The sequence below is a fragment of the Oculina patagonica genome, chromosome 1 (assembly GCF_052425735.1).
Source record: "Oculina patagonica isolate OP01 chromosome 1, crgOcupat, whole genome shotgun sequence".
NCBI classification, from domain to species: domain Eukaryota; kingdom Metazoa; phylum Cnidaria; class Anthozoa; order Scleractinia; family Oculinidae; genus Oculina; species Oculina patagonica.
In genome coordinates this window covers 34,373,361-34,400,584 of record NC_135758.1, presented here as the reverse complement: position 1 = coordinate 34,400,584, position 27,224 = coordinate 34,373,361, and the positions used below count along the sequence as shown (strand labels likewise).

The window sequence follows — 27,224 nt, the reverse complement described above, 5'->3', positions numbered from 1 at the left end:
CACAGATTTTTCCCAATAATGGAAACACATAAAACAAACACAATGATTGACAGTGTAAAAATCAAATAAGATTAAAAAAATAGCAAAAGGAAACTAATCTAGTGTATTTCTTCAAGAAAGTTATTAAGGCCATAGGGTTCAAGCGTTTTGCCAGGAAATATGTATTGAGTCTCGTTTGGACAATATTTTTTCAATGAGGATCAATTACACGTCGTATATATGGGAGTCCCCCAAGGGAAGCAGTGTAAGTGATTTAGCATAACCCAGTGGCTGATATATTAAATTAATATAAAATATGACTAAAATTGTTGCATTGATGATTGTTTAGATTAAGTTGGCTTGCGCAGTCAACAGACAACACCTGCGCAGTCCAACTGATAACGAGTTTGCCAATAGTCAGCGACTAGGTTATGGTAACAATGATTACGTTTGTTTTTGTTGCACTAATCTTATTTTCATTAATTAATTAACGTGGGCTTTATTAGTTTTGCAAGAAAAGCTTGTTTTGTGTATGTTGTATCTCTACAAATATTGTTTTCGTGGGGTAAAAATATACCAATAACAAAGTCTGTTTTTTTATTCTCTTCGTTTTAAGGCCTATCCAGGCCGTCTCTGACCTTTGAGACCCTTCGAGGTGTTCCTGAGGATGTCGTCCTGACTTGATTTACAAACAGAACTCATACCGTAAGTAGCATTACACATCTTGATTTCATGCTGAATTAGCAAAAACTAGTAAGAAATATTTCATAAGTAAGCAAGAAAAGTGCTCAATCACTTAATAAGAATCAAACTGTAAACAAAATTACGTTACGAATTCGGCCTACTAATATATTCAGTGTTATAAATCAGCGTCACACATACCTTATTTGATGGCTTGACTATTTTTTCCGAGCCCCGCAAGAGCGACGAAAAATAAAAAAAGGTTAACATTTCCGCCGCTATTATTTGAAAAACCATTGAATAAGAGATATATTATTCCACTGTATGAAATAAGACACTACAGTGTAACATGCGTCGGAATACTAGAGTGTAACATCTCCTGACATTGTGTGGTCGAATGACGAAATAGTGGAAATTTTATTTATCGCATACCTATGTTTCTTTTTATCGATGTTTCTGGTACGCTGGCATGCGGAATGCCATGTAATGTGGATTTTTTTTATGTAATCCGCACATTCTCGGCACCAGAGCCTTCGGTTTCTTGACTGCGCAAGATAGGAAGGCTGTGCGAGGTTCTGGGCAAGCTTAACCAAAATCTGACTGCGTTGGCTTCACAGCGCATGCTCTACACTCAACAACAAAAATGGCAGCGCTTGATAAAAGCCATAGACTTTTCTAAACCTGGTAAGGGCTGCGACGTTTGGTCAAAATTTGTGCAAAAAGTATTAAAGCTATAGTTTGTTTGAATACGGGTTTTGGAAAGTCGCTTGTTTTTACTTTATTGTCGAGACCACAGGACCGTCTGTGAAAAGAAAGGCATTCATACACCTGTACAACTTCATCGAAAATCCACAGCAGTTTTGCAGACGCCTTTATATCGATTTACATTCTAGACTCCAGAGCTCTTTAACTTTTCGCCTCAATTAACCTCCAGCTGTCAAGGTACAATTGCACCCCCAAAAAATTGACCAATTAGAAACGTTTTATTGTTTCAACTGAAAACCAGTTAGAACTCCACAGCGGTCAAACGTTGTGCGTACACGCAGTTCCTGCCAAACTCCCGCTTATAAACGTCTCAAATGTTTGAAATTTAAAGTTAAAGTTGTTCGTTCCATATACATTAAGAAGTAATCATTGTTGTCCATTTAGTTTACTCATAATTTGTTTTTTCACTGCTCTTTTCATATTGTTACAAACACCTTGCTAGTCACATTATCGCTTAAAACTCTCACTATAAACCTCGAGGCAAACGAAAACCAAAAGTGGCGTTGGATTTTTGCATCTGTCATAGGCTTCCCCAGAGCTCTTTTCCCCTCAGTCACGTGCACAAGAGAACACTTGTGAGGTTGAGAATGTGATAAACGCGGTACCCATGGTGAATAGGCTTCTTTGACTGATGTATACGTTGATATATTAAATAACTTTTTTTATGTCATGTCCAACATAACAACAGCAACAACAGCACTATTGTACATATAACAATTTTTAAAAGGAAATGTATAAGTGATAAAGATAAATTAATTAATTAAAGGGTACAAGCTCCCTGGAATAACTAAAGAGCTAAAAATGTCAGGGAGCCGGATTAAGGTGACTCGATCGAAATTAATCACGTGTTGTATGTCTGTCAAAAATGTCTAATAACTTCACCATTTCTAACTCGATTTCCCTTAAACTTTCGCATTTTACTCAAAATTTATCGAAGATTAATACACACGCCAATATGTCGATCTAATGATTGCGAGTTTTGCGCGATGCTACTTTTATTGAACACACCTATTTGGATAAAACTGCTATTTACAGAAAACTGAGCGCTAGGATTTTCTTTAAACTACTGCAATTAACTCATTATAACATCTTATTATGACTCTCTAAATTTCCGAGAAATCGTCGGAACAGAAACCTCGATACAATTTGATCATCAAAAAGTTAATCTCGGACAAACTTCGAGGCTGGGAACGCTTCAGCGCTTCCACATTTTGCGCAAAAGTACCATAACCGAAGACAAAGAAAGTTCAATGCACCAGTTTTGTTAGCTCCAAATCACATTCGGCTATTTGCAACGATGAAAGAGTTTGAGCAAATACTATAAACTCACCATTTGCGTCAAAATGTAGGAAGGTCGCCAAATTAACGTTTTTCTAAATTACATAAAAACTAACCGTACGAATTCCTTAAAACAACCGGAACATTAAATTGAACATCTTACACAAACTTTGTGCTGCTCTACGTTTCTGGAGCTGCCTTGATATAGATGAATTATTTTTTTAAAGTGAAGCACTGCTCCAACTCTCTTTTGAACACGGCCATGTTGTCGTTTGAATTATACAGCTGACGCTATGCAAATTTCCTTGAATTTGATGAGAATTTGAAGAATTCACACATGGATAAGGGGGGTGCATTTTACCCCATAAGACAGCGGTTATTTGAATAACAATAAACAGACTACGATGTGTTAATTTCAACTTTAGTACCAACCCTTTTCAAATTTCATGTGGCATAAATTAAGGACACCTCTGACATCAGAACATGAAGCAAATGAACACTGTCAATGCACCCCCCTTATCCATGTGCAAATTTTTCAAATTCCCGTAAATTTCAAGGAAATTTGCATAGCGTTAGCTGCAGAATCCAAACAACAACATGGTCGTGTTCATAATAGGGTTAGAGTAGTGCTTCACTTTAAAACATTATTTCATCCAAATCAAGGCAGCTCCAGAAACGTAAAGCAGCGCAAAGTTTGTGTAAGATGTTCAATTTAATGGTCCGGTTGTTTTAAGGAATTCGTACGGTTAGTTTTCATGTAATTTAGAAAAACGTAAATTTGGCGACCTTCCTACATTTTGACGCAACTGGTGAGTTTATAATATTTGCTCAACTCTTTCATCGTTGTAAATTGCCGAATGTGATTTGGAGCTTACAAAACGGATGAATTGAACTTTCTTTGTCTTCGGTTATGGTATTTTTGGGCGAAATGTGGATGCGCTGGAGCGTTCCCAGCCTCGAAGTTTGTCCGAGATTAATATTTTGATGATCAAATTGTATCGAGGTTTCTGTTCCGACGATTGTTCGGAAACTTAGAGAGTCATAATAAGATGTTATAATGAGCTAACTGCAGTAGTTTAAACGAAATCCTAGCGCTCAGTTTTCTGTAAATAGCAGTTTTATCCAAATAGGGGTGTTCAATAAAGTTAACATCGCGCAAAACTCACGATAACTACATCGACATTTTGACGTGCGCATTATTTATTCTTCGATAAATTTCGAGTAAAATGCGAACGTTTGAAGGAAATCGAGTCAGAAATGGTGAAGTTATTAGACATTTTTGACAGGCATACAGCACGTCATTTATTTCGATCGAGTCACCTTAACAGTAATTTAGCTGTCGATAGCGGTGGACTAACACACATACTAACATAACACTAATATACATATATAGCAATCGGTACTCTTTTTGAACTCATAAGAATTGCTTGAATCTGATACAAAGGAATTCACTTGCTTCTGGGGAAGTCTGTAACTGTTACTGTGTTTGCTGTGACAGATCCAGTCGTCGTGTTACAGGGTGGGGTATGGGGGAAGAAGGTGGCACCTTGGGAGGTTCGAATGACTTTATGTGGCTACACATGTCGTAGACCGGATATTATTTTCTCGTCACTGTTCATAAGTGCAAACTGTAAAGTGTGTTTCGCTGTAAATGGTGTTGCTAGAGCCTAGTTTCTTGCAGTAATCATTCTATTACGAAGGCCGTACGAGAGCCAAGGCAAGTCATCAATGTAAGAGCTTTTCTCAGTATACACCGTATACTGTGAGTATCTTATATCACACGAGATTCTTAAGTTACCGTACCGACTAGATCATAGACGGCGCCTTCCCGGATGTGGTGGCGCAAAATGATTTATACTGTATACCTTATAAAGATGATAAACGTAGCTGACTCATTTCACTAGATCAAATTCGAATACATACTTCGAGTACAAGAGTCATAGAAAATGAAGGGCGCGGTGAAAGATGAAGTGGGGAGGAGGTGGGGGACAGGGGCTCAAGACTGCAAGCCCCCCCCCCCCCCGCAAGGCAGCATACTAAATAGAGGCTAAATACCTCTAATTAGTTGATTTTATGATATACAATGCAGATGCTGGCCGTTACTTAGTGCTTTTAAAATTACTAGAGACAATTTCTACCTCAAAAGAAGCTTACAGGTTAGTTCAATTGAATTATTTAACCAATCTGATCATAGTGTTCCTTTCCTGTATATTTCAACCTAGAACTGACATGCAGCTTAAAAGTAACTGGCCATACAAGACTTCAACTGTGTTCACCGAAATGATCGACGTTTTAGGGGGGCAATATAGAGACCTTTACATGCTCGCCAACTAACACCCAGGGAGTCTTGTTATGCATGACCACTGTTAATAGTTAATATAAGCAGTTTCGAAACGAAATGAAATTGTGAAGTTGAATGAATTCATCTACACGACAAATTATGGGAATATCAAAACGATTGTGATTTACCTCCGTCTCGGTTCCATGCGAATTCACTTGTCAATGGTAATCGAATGGTAATATTTTACCTTTAACTCGCACTATATATATTGGCGCTGGTAGAATATTGCTACCCTTTCAATTTTGAATTTAGGCTTTGCTGAAAAACATGATTTTGATGTATACCTCCTCGAAGCATAAATCAGGAAAAAAATTGCCATTAATTTAGCGGATTGTCATTTTTTTCGTGACAAATTGCGGAAATGGAACTGTCTGAGCATTGCCGACAATGCCGTGCAGTGTCTGTGAAGTTACGCTTTTTCCGGCGTAGTGGGTGGTTGACCTAACTGCATAATGACTGTGTACCAGTGTAACCACAAAGTACGCGGTTCACCATCCACCTGTCGGGATGTGGTCGGCAGAGACCTTTTCAGTACCGTTCCAAAACTGTGACGGCAGGCAAACAAACGCATCAAATATGACATCAACATTTTTCATACATTTCCTTTGTCTAAAGGTGATCAGAATCAACACCAGCGAATCAGTTTTGCTTGCATTTGATAACAGATCCGTCCTCGAGCTGGCCTGTTCCAGGCGTTCGGTTAGTGGGGAACGGCGAGAAGAATAGCGAGTGAAACATGAAAACGGCAAGCGAAAAAATAAGGAGGGGACCCCTGACCCCAGCCCCCTTCCTATTTTTTTTCGTTCACCGCTTACTTTTTGCTCCGTTTCCCACTAACCGAACGCCTAGAACAGGCTACACTCGAGCCTCCTCTATAGTTTTACCAGATCATGGATAACGCCACGGATATATTACACTGTTGTCATTTTTTGCGTTCTGTTTATTGGCATTATGCCTGGAGACACAGCAATGCCAAACAGTCTGAATTCTAATCTTTTGCTGTCTGTGGAACAAAAGACTACAAAGTAAGCAGTCCATTGGAATTATAGCTGTGTTCTGGAGATCTGTAGTTTGGATAACATCTATACTAGTATGTGGGGCTTTAGGGACAATCAAGTTGATTGTTTATCAAACTACTGTAGAACTTTTTTTGTTTTGTTTTGTGCTCAAATTAGAGAGCTTTTTAAACGTGCATTTATCCCTTATTCTCGTACTCTTTAAAAAGAGAAAAGAGCTGATAGGTCAGTCAGCCAGCCAACCAGCGACATTTGAAAAAAATTACCGAAATAAACTGCATAAATTACGTATTCGTATAATTATGTTTACAGTTTAACTCCAGCATTTATGCGCGCAGAGTACAGCCCGGCTAACGTTGCTGGCACATCCGACAACTACCGACCTAAGGTATTGGAGTTGCACTCTACAGACATTTGCCAAATTTGGAAATAATGGTACTGGCGAGTTATGGCATAACTAGCGTGCATTTGCACACGTCAATCTGTGCACGAAGGCTTCCGAGGTAATTAAAATTTAAGAAAGCTTACAGTATACCAAAAACCGTACAGTATACTCGACTTTGCGTTCACTAAGCGGAACTTTATTTGGATTTTTTTTTCAGTTTGCAATTTTAAAAGTCCTTCGGTAATCAAATCATTGTGGCCGATGCTTTCTTGAAAATATATACTGCAGACTGAAGACAGGTCACGACAGAGTTCCCTTGAGATCCGCTTTAGAGCGAAGCATACATAAATTCAAAACAAAAACGTCAACAATGTCTCTAAAGTCGTATCTAATTAAGAGTAAAGATGTACGTTGTAATATGCACATATACCTTCCTACCGTTACTGCAATACATTGCAACTCCACACTAGACTTGCATGACATCGTTTCTGCGAACAACAAAGGCTCTGGTCAAATAATCATAAATTATCTCATGGACTGCTTACTGTCAGCAAGAATGAACAGGAAGGAAGGAAACGCGCGGAAGAAAACTCAAAGATGACTGCCCTTTAAGAATAACTCGTTTGATCTGCTTGCCATTAGCCGCCATCCAAGCTAGTAACACTTCCTTTCTGACTCCTGGTTCCGATGAACGTAATTACAGTTAAAGACGTCACAATAGTGGTTTATCGAAGAAGATATTATTAGCCATGAGCCATTACGAGAAAAAAAGCATATCACTGCGATGCGCCTTGAATGTCACAACCGACTTCTTTTAGCTGTTGTATTGCGAGCAATTTTCTACCTTCCCTTGCACAAGAATTCTTCTCGAGTTCAGATCTAGTACGTTTTTTATGACCTGTTTCGTTGCAGGTTTGCTGTGCCATCTCTCAGCTAAAATAACGGTACTGACTTGGAGGACTTAAAATAAAACGCACTGAATTTTTAGCTAGTATAAATTATTCTTTGCCAAGAGTTTTGAAAGCTTTCAAAATTAATATTACTACTAAAGCTATACACAGATACAGCGGGAGCTTTTTCCTGGCGTCTGCAGCATAAAGACCTACTAGGGACCGTACAGCTTCCCCCGGATCGGATTAGTCTTTTCCGGGAAAACAAAGCTAAACAACATCGGACGTCACGCTGGCGCTTTGTCAATCATCAGTGTCAGCCATCCACTTAGATGCCACAAGGCCATTGGCGATTTTTAAAAATAGCAAGCCAATCAGCCGTGAGATTTCTGGGTCGTGTGGACATCACTCACTGTACTGTGACGTAAATCACTGAATCATATGGAAATTTTCTAATGTTATGACTTTCACATTACAAATGATTCTGGCAATATAGCAAGGATAAGCTTTTTCCTTCGACTTCAGATATGATTAAGGAGAATTAAGACAGAAAAGCGCAAATTTGTTAGCCTATTATGTCTATATGCAAGCCTAATATGTATATACATGCGAGGGCAGACCACAGATATGGCTAAGAAGCGTCACAAGGAGCCTTCAGGGCCTCGGGTAAAGTTAGGACGACTTCTAAACTCTGTCGCCCCTGTTGGATATTTTATCATCTGATGGCTCTTTCGCTCAATGGAAGGACCACAAGAGAGAGCGCCTTGACAAATTTGGTTAAATATATCAGGATGATGCCGTAACTCGAATCTGAACTTGAAACATCAAATAAGTTTATTCGCGTCTGCAACTCGTGAAAACTGGTCATTGCTCGTCAAGCAGCCCAAGATAAAGGGAATTGTTCTTTTCTAAACATGAAGAAACGGATCAGGGAAGCAAAAGGTAAGAAAAAGACAATTTATTACTGGCTCTTTGCTTGAACAACGTTACTAGTGTGCTCATTGACGATCAAAACCTTACTAAATTGCACAATTTCCGCATGTGTTGTTTGATAGACTCGAACGATGGAATTTTGCTCCCTTTTTTATTTGAGAGTGATTTAACTTCGGACTGACTGGCAAATTGATATTTTTCGTGGTAGTTTACTGAAAAAAGAAATTAAATTAGGTTTTCCCTCGATCAAAATAATAAAACTATAACTGAGTTTACCGAAATAGGACATGCGTGACTTGTTAGGCATATCGCTTAATGCGTGGTCAATGCGTGAACCTTGTGCTTTCGGAATTCATTCACTTACACTAAGTTATTGAAGTTATCAGAAACTTTTGCTTCAGTAGTTGGTTGTTGAAATTTATCATCATTGCTTTCAGGCAAATTTAGCCGAGGCCTGATAAAAAATTAATCATTTCATGAAATCAGTTACAGTATGAATCGTAAGTTGTAAATTGCATAACAGAAAAGCTATGATGCTTTACGTGAGTAAAAGACACACAATTTTCAACTGAATTCAGCATAAGATACAGTGATATGACAACAGAGGAATACTATAAAATAAACTTCAACTAAAAGATAAAACGGAGAAAGGGCAGCAAATTTCAGTGTATTTACCATCCCGCTTCAAAACGACTACTGCATTTGTTGCAAGAATGAAATGGGGAAAATTATTCAAAATGCCTACAAAGCTAGCACACTGTAATAATGCTACAGTTATAAGTTTTCAGTATAAAAGGAAAATCGTGCTTTAAGTAGTCTTGCATTATGCATCGTGTATATATAGACGTACGGAAGAATGAAATTTAACTATACTAGTCTCCTCAGCGCATGCGTTTTTTTTTTTGACTATTAATACCATGAGCATACTGGCCAAAGACAATTGAATATAGGAAGGTTGAGGTAACTGCAGTATTTTGGTTTATAATAGTTAAACATTCCTCCTTTTAGGCTAAATTCTCGATCAGTATCAATCTCTCTTTTTGAGAACGGTTCCAAATTCTGAAATTGTACTTAGTAAGCATCACTTCCGCTTTCACGCTGCAAGCACTTTAAATGCATTCACCATTTTACGTTAAAGAAAGCCCTCTTAGCTGTAAGCCATTTGTTGTAATCTCTAGAGGTTAACATAAAATGATCAAATGATCAAATGTTTATAACATATATATTTGACTCCTAGTTTAAAATGGGAAGCAATAGATCTTTACTAGGTCGTAATGAACCTCACGAAAGTTTCTACAGTAGTCAGCTTACTTACTTCCGTGTTCCATATGCGCTTGCTTTAGTCGTCTCAAATATAACCATCCTCGTTCCGTAAAATGTTTTTAAATTATCAATGGGTGTTGATCAACTATTATTTTACAGCTCCTTATTTTGCAAATTGAAACTTGTTAACTTTCACTTCATGTCTTTATATAATCTCAACTAAGTGTCTAAGTTAGATTGCAGGCCTCTTAGAAAAGACCTTTTTCATTCACATTCTTTTAGAATATTATTTCCTTCGTTGATTGTAATAAAATAGTTCCTCTGTGTCTTTCGAATCATAATAATACAATTTCTTGTTTCTCTGCCCTACAAGATTGCAGATATTCATGATGGAAAAATAAATTATGCCATTCCAAAAAATTTGAGTAACACTTCATGATCAGATATCAACTTCACGTTAACGGAAATGTCGATAACGATCTCTCCGACGAGTGATTTTTGATTTTGAATCAGTTTATAAACTTACTGTCTTGTATTAGTCAAATGAGATATTTTTACATTTCAGTCAATCAGAATTAATTTGCATGGGCTAACGTAAACATACGACCTCTGATCTTCTCGAATCTTTTACATGTTGTATTGCTCGTTGAATTGGTCCTTGTTGCTAAGACAGAGCAATTAATGGGAAATTTGAAAAAAACTTTTATTTAAAAGTGGCATATTTCCCAATATTAAACGATTTTACCAGAATTGAAGCCGGTTTAAGTCGTTTAATGCTTTCTATACCATACTAAGTTCTATCGCATCATATACTTTCGCGACGAATCGTGTGAAACCACGGACCTTGACAGCCGGTGTTGTCGCAGCAGATATTAATTAAATGACATGATTGAAGGCAACCGACCTATCTCTCGGATTAAGAGTTATATGGGTCTTATATTAAAAAGTTAAGCTCGAGATTTGCAAAAAATAGTCGAACCTTAGGGTTTTTAGTAAGCTTTGCAACTGTGGAGTCGTTGCGTGACGTAACCAAGGAAACAACAGTTTTTAAAAAAGATGCTAACATGTCAGTTGGTATAACGACTGTTCAGTACCGTTAACATTGCTATGATAAATCGTTAACATAATAAGTCGCTTTTCTCGAATCAGTACAGATCTAAAATTTATCAGCTGAGTCATTTTAGAACTAATGTCAAGATCTGCGTCGTGCCAAGTTATCAACATCGCTGGATGGACTGTTGTAAGTTAGGTCTAATAATTTTTTTTGTGTCGGTTATGTTTCTTGTTTACTACTGTATGTATAAAGATACACGCATACTGTTGCCTTGGCCGACCTATCCTACAGTGATCCTAAGCAAATTTGAATACCTCCGTAATCACTAATGAATGAAGTAGTCTGATAGACAAAGGCACGCCGGACGATAAATCTGCTATATACCGGATAATAACTATGCTGATAGATGGTCGCATTTTGTGTCGACCTCAGATCATTTCCTGTTTGTCGCGTGCAGCAGTACTGCCCGGGCAGTACTGGCATCATTGCAATAGGATTCCGGCAGCACAAGATAGCCAAGGTTATTATCTTAAACTAGCTAGGTAAAAAAAGAGATGCTATCAGGGAACGGTGATCCAGGCTAGTAGCCTAGGAACAGGCAATATTTTCCTCGCTCTTATATTTTCTTTATGTGTGCAACCACGCATAAACAGTGATCCTATCGTAGGTTGTTGATCAGGCTAACAGTTTTGTTCGTAGGATTGGAACATATCGCATCAAAGCTTTCTGATAGCCTTTCTGATTCTACTATGATGATGATGCCTAATATTATTACTATTATTATAATTATTATTATTACTATTATTAGAAATAGAGAAAGGTCGAGCACGAATCCAATAGTTTCAAAAGACTCTCAAATTATATATAACGCGAGAACAATACGTATGGATTTTTTATATAGCTTTTCTTTTCTTTTAAGATTCACTATTTAAATTTTGATTTTAAAATAATAATAATAATAATAATAATAATAATAATAATAATAATAATAATAATAATAATAATAATAATAATGTAAACGAAAATTATTATCAATACAAAGACATTTTATTGACTTTTTATATCAGGATGCCAGCTGCTTTTTGATTCTTTAATCTTTTTATCAATGCTTGTTTTTTTATTGATTATGTGAAATAAAGTTATTGTTATTATTTTTAAAAATATTATTATTATTATTATTATTATTATTATCGTTATCATTACTATAACGACAGCTTAATTTTTGACACCTGGATATGATTTGTTTGAATTACATCCAATTTGACCAATCGAAAGTTACTGAAAAGTCAATACGGAATACCCACTAAGACCGAGCCGTACCGAGAATACGTGGCACATGATGCATAAAAAATCATTTTCACATTTCGCTCAGAGATAGCTGAGATAGCCTACAGCAGTCCTTTGTAAAGACATGTAAAAGGATGCTCCGAATATCACTGTTCCATTTTGCTTTTTCGCATGCACTCAGATTACCAGGCTCCTAGACGACATGCGCTGCAGGTCCGGTGCGAAGTGAAATTCAATGACTCCTTTCCACTGGAAAGATTACAAATGGTATCCACTCGTTCCGTACCATTGCCTTTGTTGAAAATTTCAATGTTTTATTCGCCGAAAGATTCTCATCGGTCTTCGGTCTTCCACACAAATAGAAAGCACTCCTTGGGATTATCTTATTCCCAGTTTGACTAGTCTACACTCTATGTTTTGATTCTCGCTCCAGACCTACCTTTCGAAGATGGGTTGGCGGTGTAAAGAGATATTCTGCCCCAACTGGAATGGCTAGATTTGAAAGGACAGGAACAGGAAGTTAAAAGGAACAAGAAGTTGAACGCTTCGTGGTTAAGCGGAGGCCTAGATCCTTGACAGGCTATTGGCTTGGTTGTCGAGTGGGCGTTTGTGTGACTCAAGCGGATGTTGTAGCCGCGAACACGTTTCTAAAATGCAGTGTTTTTTGTATGAGTTATGTCGAGTCGGTTTTAAATAGCAAGTAAAGAAGATTGTTTGACACGAATGTGTAACTGGAATCAAACGAACCTCTTGACCTATTTCGTACGTATACGTGCAGCACTGAGCACAAGTGCTTCCTTTTTTTTGACATATGCTCTTCCGGCGCTCGAAAAGAAAACCCACGCATTATATTTCCATTGACGTTCGTTTTCCTTTTAATTCAAGGACCAATTGCAAGTGATAAAACCTTTACGTTTTCCTTAGTTTTTTAGCGCCACCTACTTTCCTTCAGTTTCAGTGGGACACTTCCGTCTGTAAAAATGGCGGTATTTTTTCAGTCACGAAGGAGTAGAATTTGTGGTAAACGTCGTTGGCGACGTCAAAAGCGCCACGAGTGAGTTATCCCGTACGGCGCAATGTGCATGTTGTATTTAATTAAGGCGAACGATCAAAGGAGATCTTCTATAAACGGGTGAGTTTCACAGTGTGCTTAGCGACGAGGAGTATTGCTACTTCCCCTGAACGGAATGCTACAGCTGATGCTATAAGTCCATCGACTGCAACTCCGGCCCCAGTATTTTGTCCGGTTTCCTTAACTGATCCCTGTGTGAAGAGAGGCATTGTTAGTATAACAACACAACAATCCTGGCCTGGACGTGAACTCGAATTTCTCGATCGATCTCGATCCAGGTCCCAAGTTACTAACCATATAAAGAAAACAGCGCTTTTGACGCGTCTTCCACACAGCGGTCAAACCAGTCTAACGCACTGCACGCCGGCCTTTCACGCCAAAACTGTCACTTAGAAACGCGTTTATTACTATGCCAGCCAAAAGTTAATACAATCACTGAAGCTTGTACGTAACACATGACGATAGAATTTATTAATTGTCATCCTCGTAGTTTACCAGCTCGTATTTTGTTTACCACTTCTCTTTTTATTAAAACGTCTTGCACGTTTTCTCTTCAAACTCTTACAAGCTCGAGGCGGCGAAAACCGGAAGTGGCGTTGGATTTTGTCAATTCAGGCTACATAAACCGAGCTTACCGCACTGTCGTGTCACTTGGCTCCTCCAATCTATTGGCTTAGAACTGACTTTAACATATAATTAGCTAGCAACGAGAGCATGGCGTTTATCGAGAAAAATCTTTTCTAAATTCTACACTTACTTATGCCTGCCTACTTCGAAGCGGAGCCTAGGTCGCCGACAATTCTTCTTCAGCTTTCTGCTTAATGCTTGAGGGGCTATATAAAGTACTCTATTCTGCGCTAGTTACCAGATTAGTAGCCTGCGTTGCAGACGAACTTAAACCCCGGGGTTCAGTTCGTCTGATATTACAGTTCTACTCTACGTGTTACGTTGGTCTGGATTCTATGCTTAATTTTTCGTTGTTCTTTTTGAACCACAATCCGTACCGGAACGATAGTAAGTTTAGTTGTGTTTTCTTGTTATTTCATTTCAAAGACTATAAATAAGCGACATAGCTAACTTTTTTATTGTCCACGATTAGTTCTTTTTTAAGAATGAGGCGTGCATAACTTTGATTGGATCATTGGGCTTATCGCTGTTCAGGCAAGAAACATAAACGTGCAGACACGTAAAGTTGAAGACGTCAAATGTGACGGCTCCTTTCTCGACGTGTCACAGATATTACACAACGGCTGGTATCATAATGATATTAAAGTTCAGATAAGTACGGCTACAAAGCAAAACATGGGATTGACTTGGAGCAGGAGCCCATTACTATCGGTTCCTGAGACTTACAGAGACAATAGGGTCGACTTAGCGGTAATACCAGTGACTTCTGTAACTATGCAAGGACCACGCTGACAAACAGGAGCAAATTATAGCCGGATCTTGGTGTAGATCAGGATCAGCAGTGGACTTAATAAACAAACTTTAAAACAGTTAGGGACTGATGTTATAAAGTTTATTTTGGCCCAATATTTCAATATTTCAATATTTCTAGTGAATAGTAGTTGCCCTGCAACGAAAGGGCTCGCTTTTCCCGCAATAGGGAGTCAAGATGTATCGGCATTATTTTTTCAGGTTTTATTTTTCTCTTTTCATAATTGTAACTTATTGTCTTGTTTTGTCTTGAAAATATTTCTGAATTGTTCTACCGAATCTCAACTGTTACAGCGTGGATAATGATGATGTAACTCGCAGTTTATAGTTGATTATAGACATCAGCAATATTTTATACATTACTGAATATCATTCTAGGAGCCTCCTGCTTGACAAGATGGTATACAGTCCTCCAGGATGGCCTACACCCCAATATTCTTCTGATCGGAAACAAACCTTAGTTGCTTTAGATATCCTAGGGATTGTCTTGGAGACTGCCTTTGCTCTTTATCACAGGCCAACCACCCTCTTTTAACACTGATGCAATAGTTAGGACCTTTGAATAGTTGTGACGCTCTATTAAAATTCTGTTTGCTGGGCTGTAGTAAACTAAACAGAGCTTCTGCCCTGGTACATTTTCCCTCATTTCTGGTAGCTGGGGGTATGGGAGGGCGACCTACATAGGTGTGTGCGTGCACATGTCATTGTATATTTTTGGTCCATTGGAAGATTCGGCATTGATTATTTAATTGCTTCTTGTCCCCTCTCCCCCAGCGACATTCAGCGTAACGTGTAATGACACGTGACCTAAATTGGCCCACTGCAGGAATCTGGGTGCTAGTCTGGGCTCAACATTGTCAACATTGACTTCATTCTCGTACCTCGAGCCTTCGTCTCTTCTGTGATGCATTGACATGACTTCAAGAGACTTCGTTGCTATTGGCCAGCGGCAACTCGAACCAATTTTTACAATAGTTACATCATGTATGGTGACAGATGGTGTCCCGGGTTCACACATGTATTATCACTCATGAACATGGGACAATATGTGTCTCCATACATGAAGTACCTATACATGAGATAACTTTGTGCAAACGTAAGCATTACCATGAGTTATATTAGCGGGTTGTGCTGACGTTCAGCTGACTACTTTGTAAGAGTTTTTTCTACCTTTATTTCGAACTTCTGCTTCTTAGCTCATTACGGCAATTCTAACTTGTGCATTATGTGTGTTTTTAAACGTTTGACTAAATTTCTTCTATTTTTTCAGTGCCTCTAGGGCCAACACATTTTGCAGCCGCCATCTTTGCCACCATTACACCAGATTCGTTGTGGAAAAAAACTTTTGGACTTGATCATGCCTGGTTATCTGTTGGCCAGTTCAGAGCTGGAAAGAATTGGTCCAAAGTATATGTGCAACTCCTGTAGGCTACTTTTAAGAGATGCTATGCAGACTGGATGTGGACATTTTTATTGTAATTCGTGTCTCGGAAATCTATTTCTGTAAGTGTGTAAGATCGTGTACATGTAGTTAGACTCTACTTTTGTTTTTGCCCAATGTTGAATTTAGTCTGCCCTAATGATTGTAAAAGACTTACCTATAAATCTCAAAAATGAGAATTACTTTTTGATTCTGCAACTCTGGAGTCGAATGTATTGACAAAACTGTTTTTTTTTTTTGTCAGAAATGGATCTCCTAAAATGACCTGTCTACAGGACAAAACCGAATTTCTTCCAAATGAGGTGAGACCAATTTGTTTTGGCTTGGATATGTATTGAAAAAACTATTGAATGATATTGTAACTTCAGAGGTGTACTCTGTTTATGGTCATGGGAAACACAAAGGGATTTTTTGTGTTTGATATTCACCATTTCAGGAGGGCGGTGAATAGGGGTACGTAAATCTGCTGATCCGTCCTTTTTTTGGCCAAAACGGTCAATCTACCACTATTTTCGTTCAAATCCACATCTGCATTACTTGAAAACTTTGTAGATGTTGTTTTTTTATAAAAATTGTTTAAGAAGTTTCCTTTCATTGCTTGTTTCTGCAACAATTCCACCAGCATACAGACGAAGATCGACCAAAGTGATGCGAAATTCATTTAGTATTCATGATCCATGACATGAAAACCAGAATCTGGGCAAAAATTCTCTGATAATCCACGATCCATTGTATTTTCGAAAACCATGAATCTGCTCGATGAATCGCAAAAATCCGCAATCCGTGCGTCTTTTAAGGACCAATCCGTCAATCCGTGAACCAATTCACCCCCTCTTTCAGGTTTATTTTTTTGGTAAGAAAATTTTGGTTAGTATTTTTTGGGGTGGGTTGTTTTACCAGGGATTTTTTGGGGGGCATTTAAAAAAACAACAACAAACAAACAAACAAATGGGAAGATTTGCAGTAAAAAACTATTCTGGTACAGTTACAGAGATGTGGTATATGCATACTTTTCTTTTAAAAAGCAGATGTTGTTTAAATATTCATTGACTGTCTCACATTACATTGCTTCTGTTCTTATGAAATGGATCACAACTTAAACATGAACCAGCTACACAATATTCCAGTCACTAAAAAGTCACTAAAATATCCCTGCCACTACAATACAGTTGAACCCCGGTAACTCAAACTCTGAAGGGAAACAAAAAACAGTTTGAGTTAGCGGGGTTTTCGAGTTAACCGAGTAAAACTGACTGAAAAGTGGGTCCAATGGAAATAGAAGTTTGTTTGAGTTAGCGGGGTTGTTTGAGTTATCCCAGTTTGAGTTACCGGGGTTCTGCTGCATTTAGTATACAATATATTTTTTATTCCTGTACATTGACAACCTTCACTTAAAAATCTATACATGTAGATGAAAATGAACATATAAACAATAACCTCCATTTGGCATGAAAATATGCACTGGTATTTGTCCATGGACGTTATCTGTTCCAAGAAGCAAACAGTTTTCCAAGAGCGAAGCTCGAGGAAAACTGTGATCTTTGAGGAACAGATAACGTCCAAGGACAAATATCAGTACATCTCAGAAGACCAGTCGCACGCATGGAAAATATTTGACGGATTATAAACGTTAAGTAATATAGGTTACCTAGTAGTGTGTTTTGTGATGTCTGTCTTTGAACTGAAGTAGTTCTTTTCTTTTTCCTAAAATTTGGTTGTCCTTCATGGGTGCGGTAAAATGTAGCGTAAATACGAATAGGTTTGCTTGAAGTTCAGTATTTTATTTCCTAAGAACATGTGCTCAGCACAACGAGAGGTTACATGATTACTGGGCGCGCATGTCCGTACGTGATGTCACGCTGGACAAACCGTGACATCCCCCTCTTTCTGTAAGCAATGCTGATCAGACATGTTAAGTCAATGCTAATCCATAACAAATTAATCAAGTGTTTATCGAACGGCAACAGGAACAGTTTCATGGGGAAATAAGTACCCAATGTCAATAAAATGTTAATAAAAAGAGTTTTCTTTGTCCTTGTTTAGTCTTTAAATCTAGTTGGGACTTGTGTGACACGTCCGGTTCTCGTAACCTGACTCTTTGGTTGGTAACAGGGTGCACTGGTTGAAACAACACCTGTTGGTTGGGGGTCGATCTGCTTCTCTTTGCATGGTGGCTTGAAACACAGTGAGTGGTCAGCAGTCGGTGTACTGTTTGGCAGCTGGGGAGGTCCGGTCGTCTTGTCATTGGATACGTTTGCGTCTTTGGAGTTGTCCACTGGGGTCACTGTACCGATAGATGGAGTGTTACTGCCGGTTGAGGAGGGTTTTTCACTCTGGCACCTTGGTCTCAGGTGTTCCCTAGTTCTCTGGTAGATCTTTCCTTGAATGTCAACCGTGTAGGTTCTGGGGTGCTCTATTGGCTGTGGCCTGTTTAGCACAGTTCCTGGCTGCCAGGTATTCTTCAAACTGTTCCAGACAAACACTGGTTCTCGGGTGTTTAGGGCCTTCTTGTCACTACCAGCCTTCCTGTCATAGAATACTGCTTGCCTCTCTTGGCGTGCCTTGTTCGCTTCTTGGTGGAGGTCATCATCCGGGTGTTTGGACTTCAGTGCACTTCGGCTGCTTGGGAGTGTTGTCTGGGGTTTACGTCCAAACAGCAACTCATGGGGTGATGGCATTTGGTCCCTGAGGGGAGTTGTGCGATACATCCATAAGGCAGTGTAAGGGCATTCCTTCTCCTCTAGTGCTTTTGTCAACAGTGATTTACAGGTTCCAATTGCCCTCTCTGCCAGGCTGTTGGCTTGATGGTGGTATGGGGAACTACAGTTCAGTGAGATGCCACTTTGTTCGCATTTGGTTTTGAATCTTTCGCTGATGAACTGGGATCCGAAGTCTGCAACAATAGTGGCTGGTAGGCCATATTCTGCGAGGATGCTTGTGAAGTGGTTGCACACGGTGTGGCTGGTCATGTTGTTTAGGAGTCGTATCACGGGGAATCTTGAGTAGTAATCGACGACCATGAGGTACTTCTCCTTGTTAAATTCAAAGATGTCCGCACCGAGCTTCTCCCACGGTCGGGTTGGAAGGTCTGGCTGCAAAATGGGTAGTCTGGGCTGGGCTGACTTGTGTTTGTTACACGGGTCGCAGTCCTTCACCATCTGCCTGATGTCGGCGGAGATGCCGGGCCAGAATACGGATTCTCTTGCTCGTAGGATACATTTGTTTTCCCCTTGATGACCCAGGTGGATTGCTTGTAGTACTTGGTTTCTCATGGAAGTTGGCACAACGATCCTGCTGCCCTTTAGTACTAGACCATCCTCTAATGTGAGGTCGCAGCGGAAGTTCCAAAACTCCCATAGCTCCTGAGGGCATTGTTTTCTGTAGGGAGGCCAGCCATTGTAGATGGTATTCCTCAGTAGATTCATGGTAGGATCTTGCGCTGTAGAGGACTTTACTGTTGTTAGGTCAATGGGGGTGGATATGAAGTGGATGTTATGCTGTGATGACTTGTCCTTAGTTGTAGTCCTGGTACCATGTGTTGCTCCTGTGTGACACACTCGTGACAGGGCGTCGGCAACTGGGATGGATCTCCCTGGCTTGTACCGGACATTTACCTCAAATCGCAGACATCTAAGAAGTAGCCTCTGTAGCCGGCCGGGGGCCTCATTGATGTTTTTCTTGAAAATTTGTTCCAAGGGGGAGTGATCAGTTTCAACTGTCACGTTTCGACCAAGCAGGTAGTACTCGAACTTCTCCAAGCCATAGGTGACTGCTAGACACTCGCGTTCAATATTGGAGTATCTGGACTCTGTTTCGGTGAGTGACCGCGACGCCATGGCGACGATGTGCTCATTTCCTTGAGAGTCTGACTGTCTTAGCCAGGCCCCAATGCCTGTTTTGCTTGCGTCGCACTGAAGGATTGTGGGTGTACTTGGATCCGGGTCGTAATAGGAAATGAGCTTGCACATGCTGAGTTCTTGCTTGATCTTGTCAAGTGTCTGCTGGTGGTGAGGCTCCCAGCTGAAGTGGACGTGCTTTTTGGTAAGCTCTCTTAGCGGCGATGTTAGGTCCGCTAGCTTGGTTGAGAAGCGGTTCAGGTATGTTACCATGCCCAGGATAGTCTGGAGTTCCCCCACGTTTGATGGGCTCTGTATGTTTTGAATTGCTTCCAGTTTCTCAGTCGCTGGTTGCATTCCGTTCTCTGTCAGGACGTGCCCATAGAAGTCGACTTGTGCCTGCTTGAATTGCAGCTTTTCAGAGTTTAGACTGACATTGTGCTTGCGAGTGGCCTTGAGCATTTCACAGAAGGCTTGGTCGTGCTCTGATTGGGTTGAGCCGCATACTACGATGTCGTCAGCAATCCCCATTACATTGGGGATGCCCCTGTAGACCTCATCGAGTTTGCGTTGAAAGATGTCTTGGGATAGTTTAATCCCGAAGGGTAGTCTCTTAAAACGGTACCGTCCAAAGGGGGTATTAAAGGTGCACAGCAGGCTTGACTCGTGGTCCAAGGCTACATGCCAATAACCTTTCTTAGTGTCGACAACAGAGAAGAATTTTTTTCCATGTAGCTGTGGTAAGAGCTCATCAATGGTACGGGTGTAATAGTGCTCCCGACGTATGCTCTTGTTGAGGTCCTTAGGGTCAAGGCAGAGTCTGATCTTCTTTTTGCCATCGGGAGTTTCTCTGATGTTGCATACAATTGAGTTTACCCAGTCGGTTGGCTCGATCACGGCTGTGATGACATCGTCTGCGATCATTTTATCAAGTTCCTCCTTGTACAAGGGAAGTATGTGTACTGGAATGGTGCGTGGCGGGTGGATGACTGGGACGGGATGGTCAATTAGCTGAATGTGGTACTTCTCTCCCAGAAAACAGCCTAACTTGTCGAAACAATCTTGATATTCTTCCATAACAGTGGGCTTGGACAGCTTCCCATGTTCTGCCTCTGCTTCTGTCTTTGTTAGGGGTATGGTGGTAACTTCGTTTACATTTGATGATATTATGCCCAGGTCCTGGCATTGTCGACACCCTAACATGGATGGGCTTCCTGGGGCTTCCACGACATTGAATTTGACATTAGCTGACTTGTCCTTAAAGGAGACCTTTAAGGTGGCGACACCAAGGTTTTCTATTTCAGAGCCTCCATATCCTCTGAGAACGTTTCTGCATGGGAGAATAGTAATCGGGAATGGAAAGTGCTGTAGGTCTGTGGAGGTGATGACGCAGGCGTCTGCTCCCGTATCTACCTTCAGGTTCATGTCATGAACTTCATTAATCTTGACCTTGGCAAAGATTTTGTCTGGGTGGCTGTCGAGGGTGTTTAGTGAAATTTCTTGGGTTTGCTTGCGCTTTGTTGAAGTGAGAGTTCCGAGAAATACATTAATGGGTTCTGTGTCGCTTGTTTCTTCTTCTGATTCTTCTTCAAGGGTGTACTCATAGCCATAATCATCCTCAAAGGGATATTCATCCTCTAGGTGGATGTCCTGACCCTGGTACTCTGGGCTACTCACAATCTGGTGAACTTTTTGAAGGCGATTTTGCATGCACACTCTCGCGTAATGGCCAGTCTTGCCACAGTGCTTGCATTTTGCATTCTTGGCAGGGCAATTCGCTGATCTATCATGGGTGTTTCCGCATCTGAAGCAGCCCTTTGACTTGAATTGGAGACGGCGAGGTTTTCTTCCGGTGTGGTCTCTTTGGCTTTGGTCGCCAAAGGAAGCTTGGTGTGTGTAGCTTTGTCTTAGTGGATGTTTTTTGGTCGAATATGCAGATTCTCGTTGAACTGTGTGAAGGTCAGATTTCTCGTCACCTTTGGAAATTATCTTCATTTGAGCTTTAGTGCTTTCCTCTACTTTCGCCAGGTCGTAGACTTGCTTGAAAGTTAGCCCGTTACCAAGTGCTATCGCATCTTTGCGTACCTTATCGGACGCCACGCCAAATACTAGCGTATCTCTGAGAGTGTTTTCTCTAACGGCGGGAGCGTATCCACCATCTTCTATTAATAGTCACGCTTCGGTTACGAATTCCTCGAGTGGTCTATCACCCTGCTTTAGGCATCGAAGTTGGTATCTAGCGAGGATTTCATTGCTTTGGGGCTTTGTGTAAGTTTCCAGCGCCGCCATAACTGGTTTTAACTTGAGTTCGTCGCCTTCGCTGGCCCATGTGGTCGTGTTGTAAATTTCGAGACCTTTGTCGCCAATCCATAAAAGCAGCAGTCTCACCTTTTTCGGTTCTTCGACTTTGTCAAGCGGCCCCTCGAAGATGAGTTTGCATTTCTGTTGGAATAGTTTGAAGCGCTTGTGAACGTCTCCTGGAGTGGTCCAGTCCATTTCTGGTGGTTTGAAGCGATCGGCCATGTTGTTTTGAATGCTCGAAGTGATCGAAGTAATTGATGTGCTTTACGACTTGTGCTTGAATGAATTTGTGCTCGAATGCTTGAAATGCTTCACCTGGAGGATCCAGTATCTTCTCCGGCCGCCACTTCTGACACCATGCGGTAAAATGTAGCGTAAATACGAATAGGTTTGCTTGAAGTTCAGTATTTTATTTCCTAAGAACATGTGCTCAGCACAACGAGAGGTTACATGATTACTGGGCGCGCATGTCCGTACGTGATGTCACGCTGGACAAACCGTGACAATGGGAACAACTACTAGACTGTTTAAGTTTATCATTCTTACAAGAACAACTCGTCATTAACAGTTGCCTTCTCCTCAAAAATTGCTGTCCTCCTGTCCCTCCTGTTGGTGGTTCGGGTTTGAAAATCCACCGAAATAGGTGTGGAATATGCATGTACATGATGTACTTGAAATGTTTTTCTCCATATCTGGGAGATTTATCAACCAATTGATATAGGAGACTGAGAGATCTGTTCTGCATCTAGGAGACTCCTGGAGAGTTGGTAGACCTGGCTGTTAAGTTCTGTCATGTTCAAACATTTCTTGTTTGTCAATGTTTAGGTTTTTCCTGATAACTTCATGCGGCGTGAAGTTCAAGCCCTTGTTGTTCACTGTACATTTGTGGATGATGGGTGCAAATGGAAAGGAGAAGTGAGACACTTGGAGGTAAATGGCTAAACAAGTTACATTAACTAAGTTGTGATTTTACTGTACATCAAGTCACATTTTCAAGATACAGACTACAGTACACTCTCAGTCTGTTATTTTCTACAAGAGAGGTTTGTTATTAAATCAGGTTCAGCCATATTGTATTGTTTCAAACAAATAATTATGTTATAATTCAACCCAAATTTTGGAGCTGGCGACTACATGTACATTGAAACCGGGGAACCCTCGCCAGCCTGGCGACTAAAATCGAGAAGAATTAAAAGCGTGAGCTTAATTAAGCAACTAAAATGTTTCACTGGCGACCAAACTTGAGCAGTTGGTGGCCAAATGGCCACTAAGGAAAAAAATAAACTTGGAGGGTTGTAATAGGAAACATTCATCTGAGCAAGGAATACAAGGGGAACTTTGTCCAGTATATGCATGTAGCATTTTGGTCAGTACCACTGCTGTTGTATCAATTGCTACAGCTGACTTATCAATAAACAAAAAGTCAGCAGCAACAGCTAATATTGTGCTACTTAATGAATTTTAATTGATTTATTGTCTCATTATAGAACCACATGAACAGCTGTGAGTTCCTGAAAATTCCATGTGTACATCCTGAGTGTGGCATGCAAGTGAAGAAAGCAGATCTCACTGAACACTTGGAAAAGGAATGCAAGTGCAGGCTGGAAAGCTGTGGATTCTGCAAACGACAAATCAATTTAAACAGGATGAAGGTACATGTAGGATGAAAAGAAAACAAACAACAGCTTTTATTCAGTGTTCTTGAATTTCTCAGATTCATACATGTATCATTTTCTAAGGCCATTTTATTTTTGTCAGACGTATTCCTTATTTTAAACATGCAATGCCCATGCTTTTTGGATTCAGCAATTTTGTCATAGCACAGGAAAGCTGTAACAACATCAAAGAGCCACAGGATAAAGTCTTACAGAATTAAGCTCCTAGGGTTTGGGAAGGATTTAAGCAACGGTGAAAAAAAGAAAAAGAAAAACAACATTGTTGCACATTGCAATCATGTTAAAGTTTGTGTGTGGCAAGTAGGCAACTGTTAAAAAAAAATTGAAAAGGCAACATTGTTGCAAATTGCAATCATGTTAAAGTTTGTGTAGGGCAAGAAAAGTGTGCCCTTAAGCTTTTGTGCATAAAGCTTACCCCTTATTTTGTTGAAGATTGTTGCTGTGAATAACCTTAATTTCGTTGGTGAGAGGTTTACTGCAACTATTAACACAATTTCTGTTAACTAATGTTAAAAAAACAAATTATCTTTCTACATGTTGTTTGTTTTCAGCTGCACCATGAGAAGGAATGCCCAGCATACCCAGTTGTGTGTGAAAAATGCAGCAAAGATAGCATTCCTAGGGCAAAGGTAAAAATTATGCATGACCCAAGGCATAGGAGAATAAAACAAAGAACCGAGGTTGAGGGATGAATAAATTTATTGTTTCTTTTGTTTACGCTGTACAGTACAATTATTCTGACCCTTAACCTTTAGAACCAAGTTAAAATTGAGATACAGTTGAATCTTGATAACTCAAACCTTCAAGGGAAATCAAAAAAGGTTCCAGTTTTGGGGGTTTGAGTTATCGAAGGCAAAATTAGTAAGAAAATGACCTGGAGGGGAATCGAAAAAGGTTTAAGTGGGCGGATCAAGTTATTGGGGTTTGAGTTATCAGGATAAAACTCTAAATTGAAATTGCCTTTTTATAGACAGGTATGGCTACATGTATGAGTATGAAAGTGCACAATGTTATCTTTGTGCAGATTTGATAGTGAAGAAGGTTGATTTTTCAGTATTGATTATCAAACCGTTGTCACCCAATCTAGGTTCCAGTATCAAAATAGCGATTCTTCTTAGTGATAAAATTGCAAGACATTTCTGGTAAAGTTAGTTCTGACAGTTTACAGCCAAACTAAATTATTCATTCTTCATAACTGTGCTGATTTTCATTTTATGTTTCAGCTGTTGCAGCATCAAGATCCAATCATGGGAGACTGTGATGGTGTACAGGGACCATGCCCATTCTCACAGATTGGCTGCTCTAAAACTGAGGTATAGGCTTTTTTCAATAAATGTGAACTGTAACTAATACATGTACAGTAGTCATTATGATAAATAACAAGCGCAAACAACCCAAAGCATGTAAATGTACAGGTAACAAAGCATGTCTATAACAGATGTTAAGTGTGTGAAAACACGTGAAAGCCAAGTAAACGCAAAACCAAATGCCACACACAATACAGGTGAAACTTCTCATTAACCAACCTGCATTGTGAATACTGCTTTATGGACTGGTTTGATAAGCCAGTCATAAATAAATTTAATACTCTCATGGACTGTGTAGCAGGTGTCGAAAGGGGAGGGAAGGGGAGTTGGGAAGAGAAAGAGAGCGTGCCACGCAGGCTCCGTTAAAATAATAATAAATAATACTCCACTCAAGACCAGCGTTTTCCCAGTACCATAAGTACAGGTCAAACAAGCTCCAGATATAATCAGTTCTATAGTATCTGTAAGCTTATCGTAGTCACATGGTAAGCAATCCCTTGGTCAACAACAAAATTCTCCTCACTGTTTTTCATACACCTTTTATCATTCAGCTTGAGAATTTGTTTTTACATGTGAGACCGTCGATTAGCTCCTTTTCTTGAGCCGCCTGTTTTACCTGCCTTGTAAGCTGCATTTCCTGCATGTATGCCTGGTATTGATTTGACCTCACGATTGCTCTTTTTGATAGAGCTAAGTACATGCCCACAATCACAATAATCGTTAAATAGGCCTTTTTCAGAACCGTCTGTCATTGCTCTTGCATTGTTGCAATCGTCTGTTTGTTTTGGAGAATGCCTTAATTTTAATGCCATGACAGGAATCTTTGGAGTTCGTTTCATTGTACGCTTTTCTGTGACAGGTCCTCAGCCACAGCCAAAAGAAAGAGCATCTGGAGCAAGAAAACACTTACCACACCACTCTAATTCTACACCACGCTCTGCGAGTGAGCAAAGAAGTGGAAGCACTGTTGATGCGCGATCCTAGAATCGTGTCCAGAAACCCGCAGATCTTTACAAACTACGACGGTGTGATAGCAGATCTGCTCGCTCAAGTTCAAACCCATGCAGGTGAAACCAGGGATCTACGAGAAAAATGCCGAGAGCACAGCGAAAGAATCACAGCTCTGGAGAGAAAAGCTGCTTCAGGGAATTTGTCAGGTGCTCGTTCCCAAGTTTCTGGGGATTCTAGTGGTGGAGCACAAAACCCAGAGCTTACACGAAGGGTTACCAACCTTGAAAACAGGACCGCTGACCACGAGGTTCTATTGGTGGAGAATAATCGCACAGTAGAGGACGCGAGGCGTGATATGGGCAACGTAAAAAGACAACTTGATACCAACCAGGAGAGCGTCAGGAGGCAGGAACGAAGGATTGAGTCCATTGAGCACACACTGGCGCTTAGAAATGTAACGCTGGCTGATTTGGAGGAGTACGTCAGACAACAGGAATTCTCAAGCTACGACGGTCAGCTGCTGTGGAAGATTTCTGATTATGCACGCAGGAGAAACGATGCGGTTACCGGGCAACAAGTGTCCTTCTACAGCCCGTGTTTCTACACCAGTCGCTATGGATACAAGATGTGTGCACGCCTCTATTTGAACGGCGATGGCATGGGTCGAGGCACACACATCTCGATCTTCTTTGTGATCATGCGCGGTCAGTATGACGCGTTACTCCGCTGGCCATTCAGACAGAAGGTCACCTTTATGCTGCTGGATCAAGATAACGTCGAACACGTGATCGATGCCTTCAGGCCTGATCCGAGCAGCTCCTCCTTCCAGAGACCAAGAAGAGAAACCAACATCGCCAGTGGTTGCCCGATGTTTTGCTCATTAACCGAACTGAACAATCACGCTTATGTGCGAGACGACACGATGTTCCTGAAGATAATTGTGGATACATCTGATCTGTGAAGTAAGACTATGTTTAGTTTTGAGATAAGAAAGAGGCAGTTTCGACAAATTGTCTAATAAGCCTTTAAATGATGTCTGTAGACATTCTCCTTTAAATTCTTCTTTTCTGTGTAGTTTAGCAGACGTAAACGAGATAAAAAGATAGCTTATTGCTAAATAAATAACCATGTCCAGAGCTATTGTAAATTCATATGCCGCTGATTTAAGTGTAAAGAGTTTTTTTTTGTGTGTGTGTGTATAGTGTTATTTGTAAATTGTTATTGCTATGTGATAGACACCATACAATGTTTTTCTTAAAAACGAGCAATGTTAGTTGTACATAGCAATTTAGTAAATAAGTAAGAACCTTAATTTAAGTGTCAAAACTCAT

At 40.1% G+C, this 27,224-nt stretch overlaps 1 protein-coding gene across 4 annotated transcripts; it reads left to right on the top strand.

Moving 5' to 3' along the window:
- The first annotated feature begins 546 nt into the window (after nt 1–546).
- LOC144665517 (TNF receptor-associated factor 2-like) lies at nt 547–27,001 on the top strand. Of its 4 annotated transcripts, none has more exons than XM_078526758.1 (8): nt 547–684; nt 15,652–15,884; nt 16,067–16,124; nt 22,785–22,889; nt 23,447–23,611; nt 24,187–24,264; nt 24,859–24,948; nt 25,802–27,001. In XM_078526758.1, exons 2-8 carry the CDS (start codon nt 15,739–15,741, stop codon nt 26,852–26,854), a joined length of 1,695 nt encoding a protein of 564 aa, XP_078382884.1. In that variant the 5' UTR covers nt 547–684; nt 15,652–15,738; the 3' UTR covers nt 26,855–27,001. The 4 variants fall into 4 exon arrangements, with proteins under 4 accessions (XP_078382884.1, XP_078382876.1, XP_078382892.1 ...); XM_078526750.1 differs by lacking the exon at nt 547–684 and adding an exon at nt 6,443–6,563; XM_078526766.1 differs by lacking the exon at nt 547–684 and adding an exon at nt 8,211–8,277.
- The last annotated feature ends 223 nt before the right edge of the window (nt 27,002–27,224 follow it).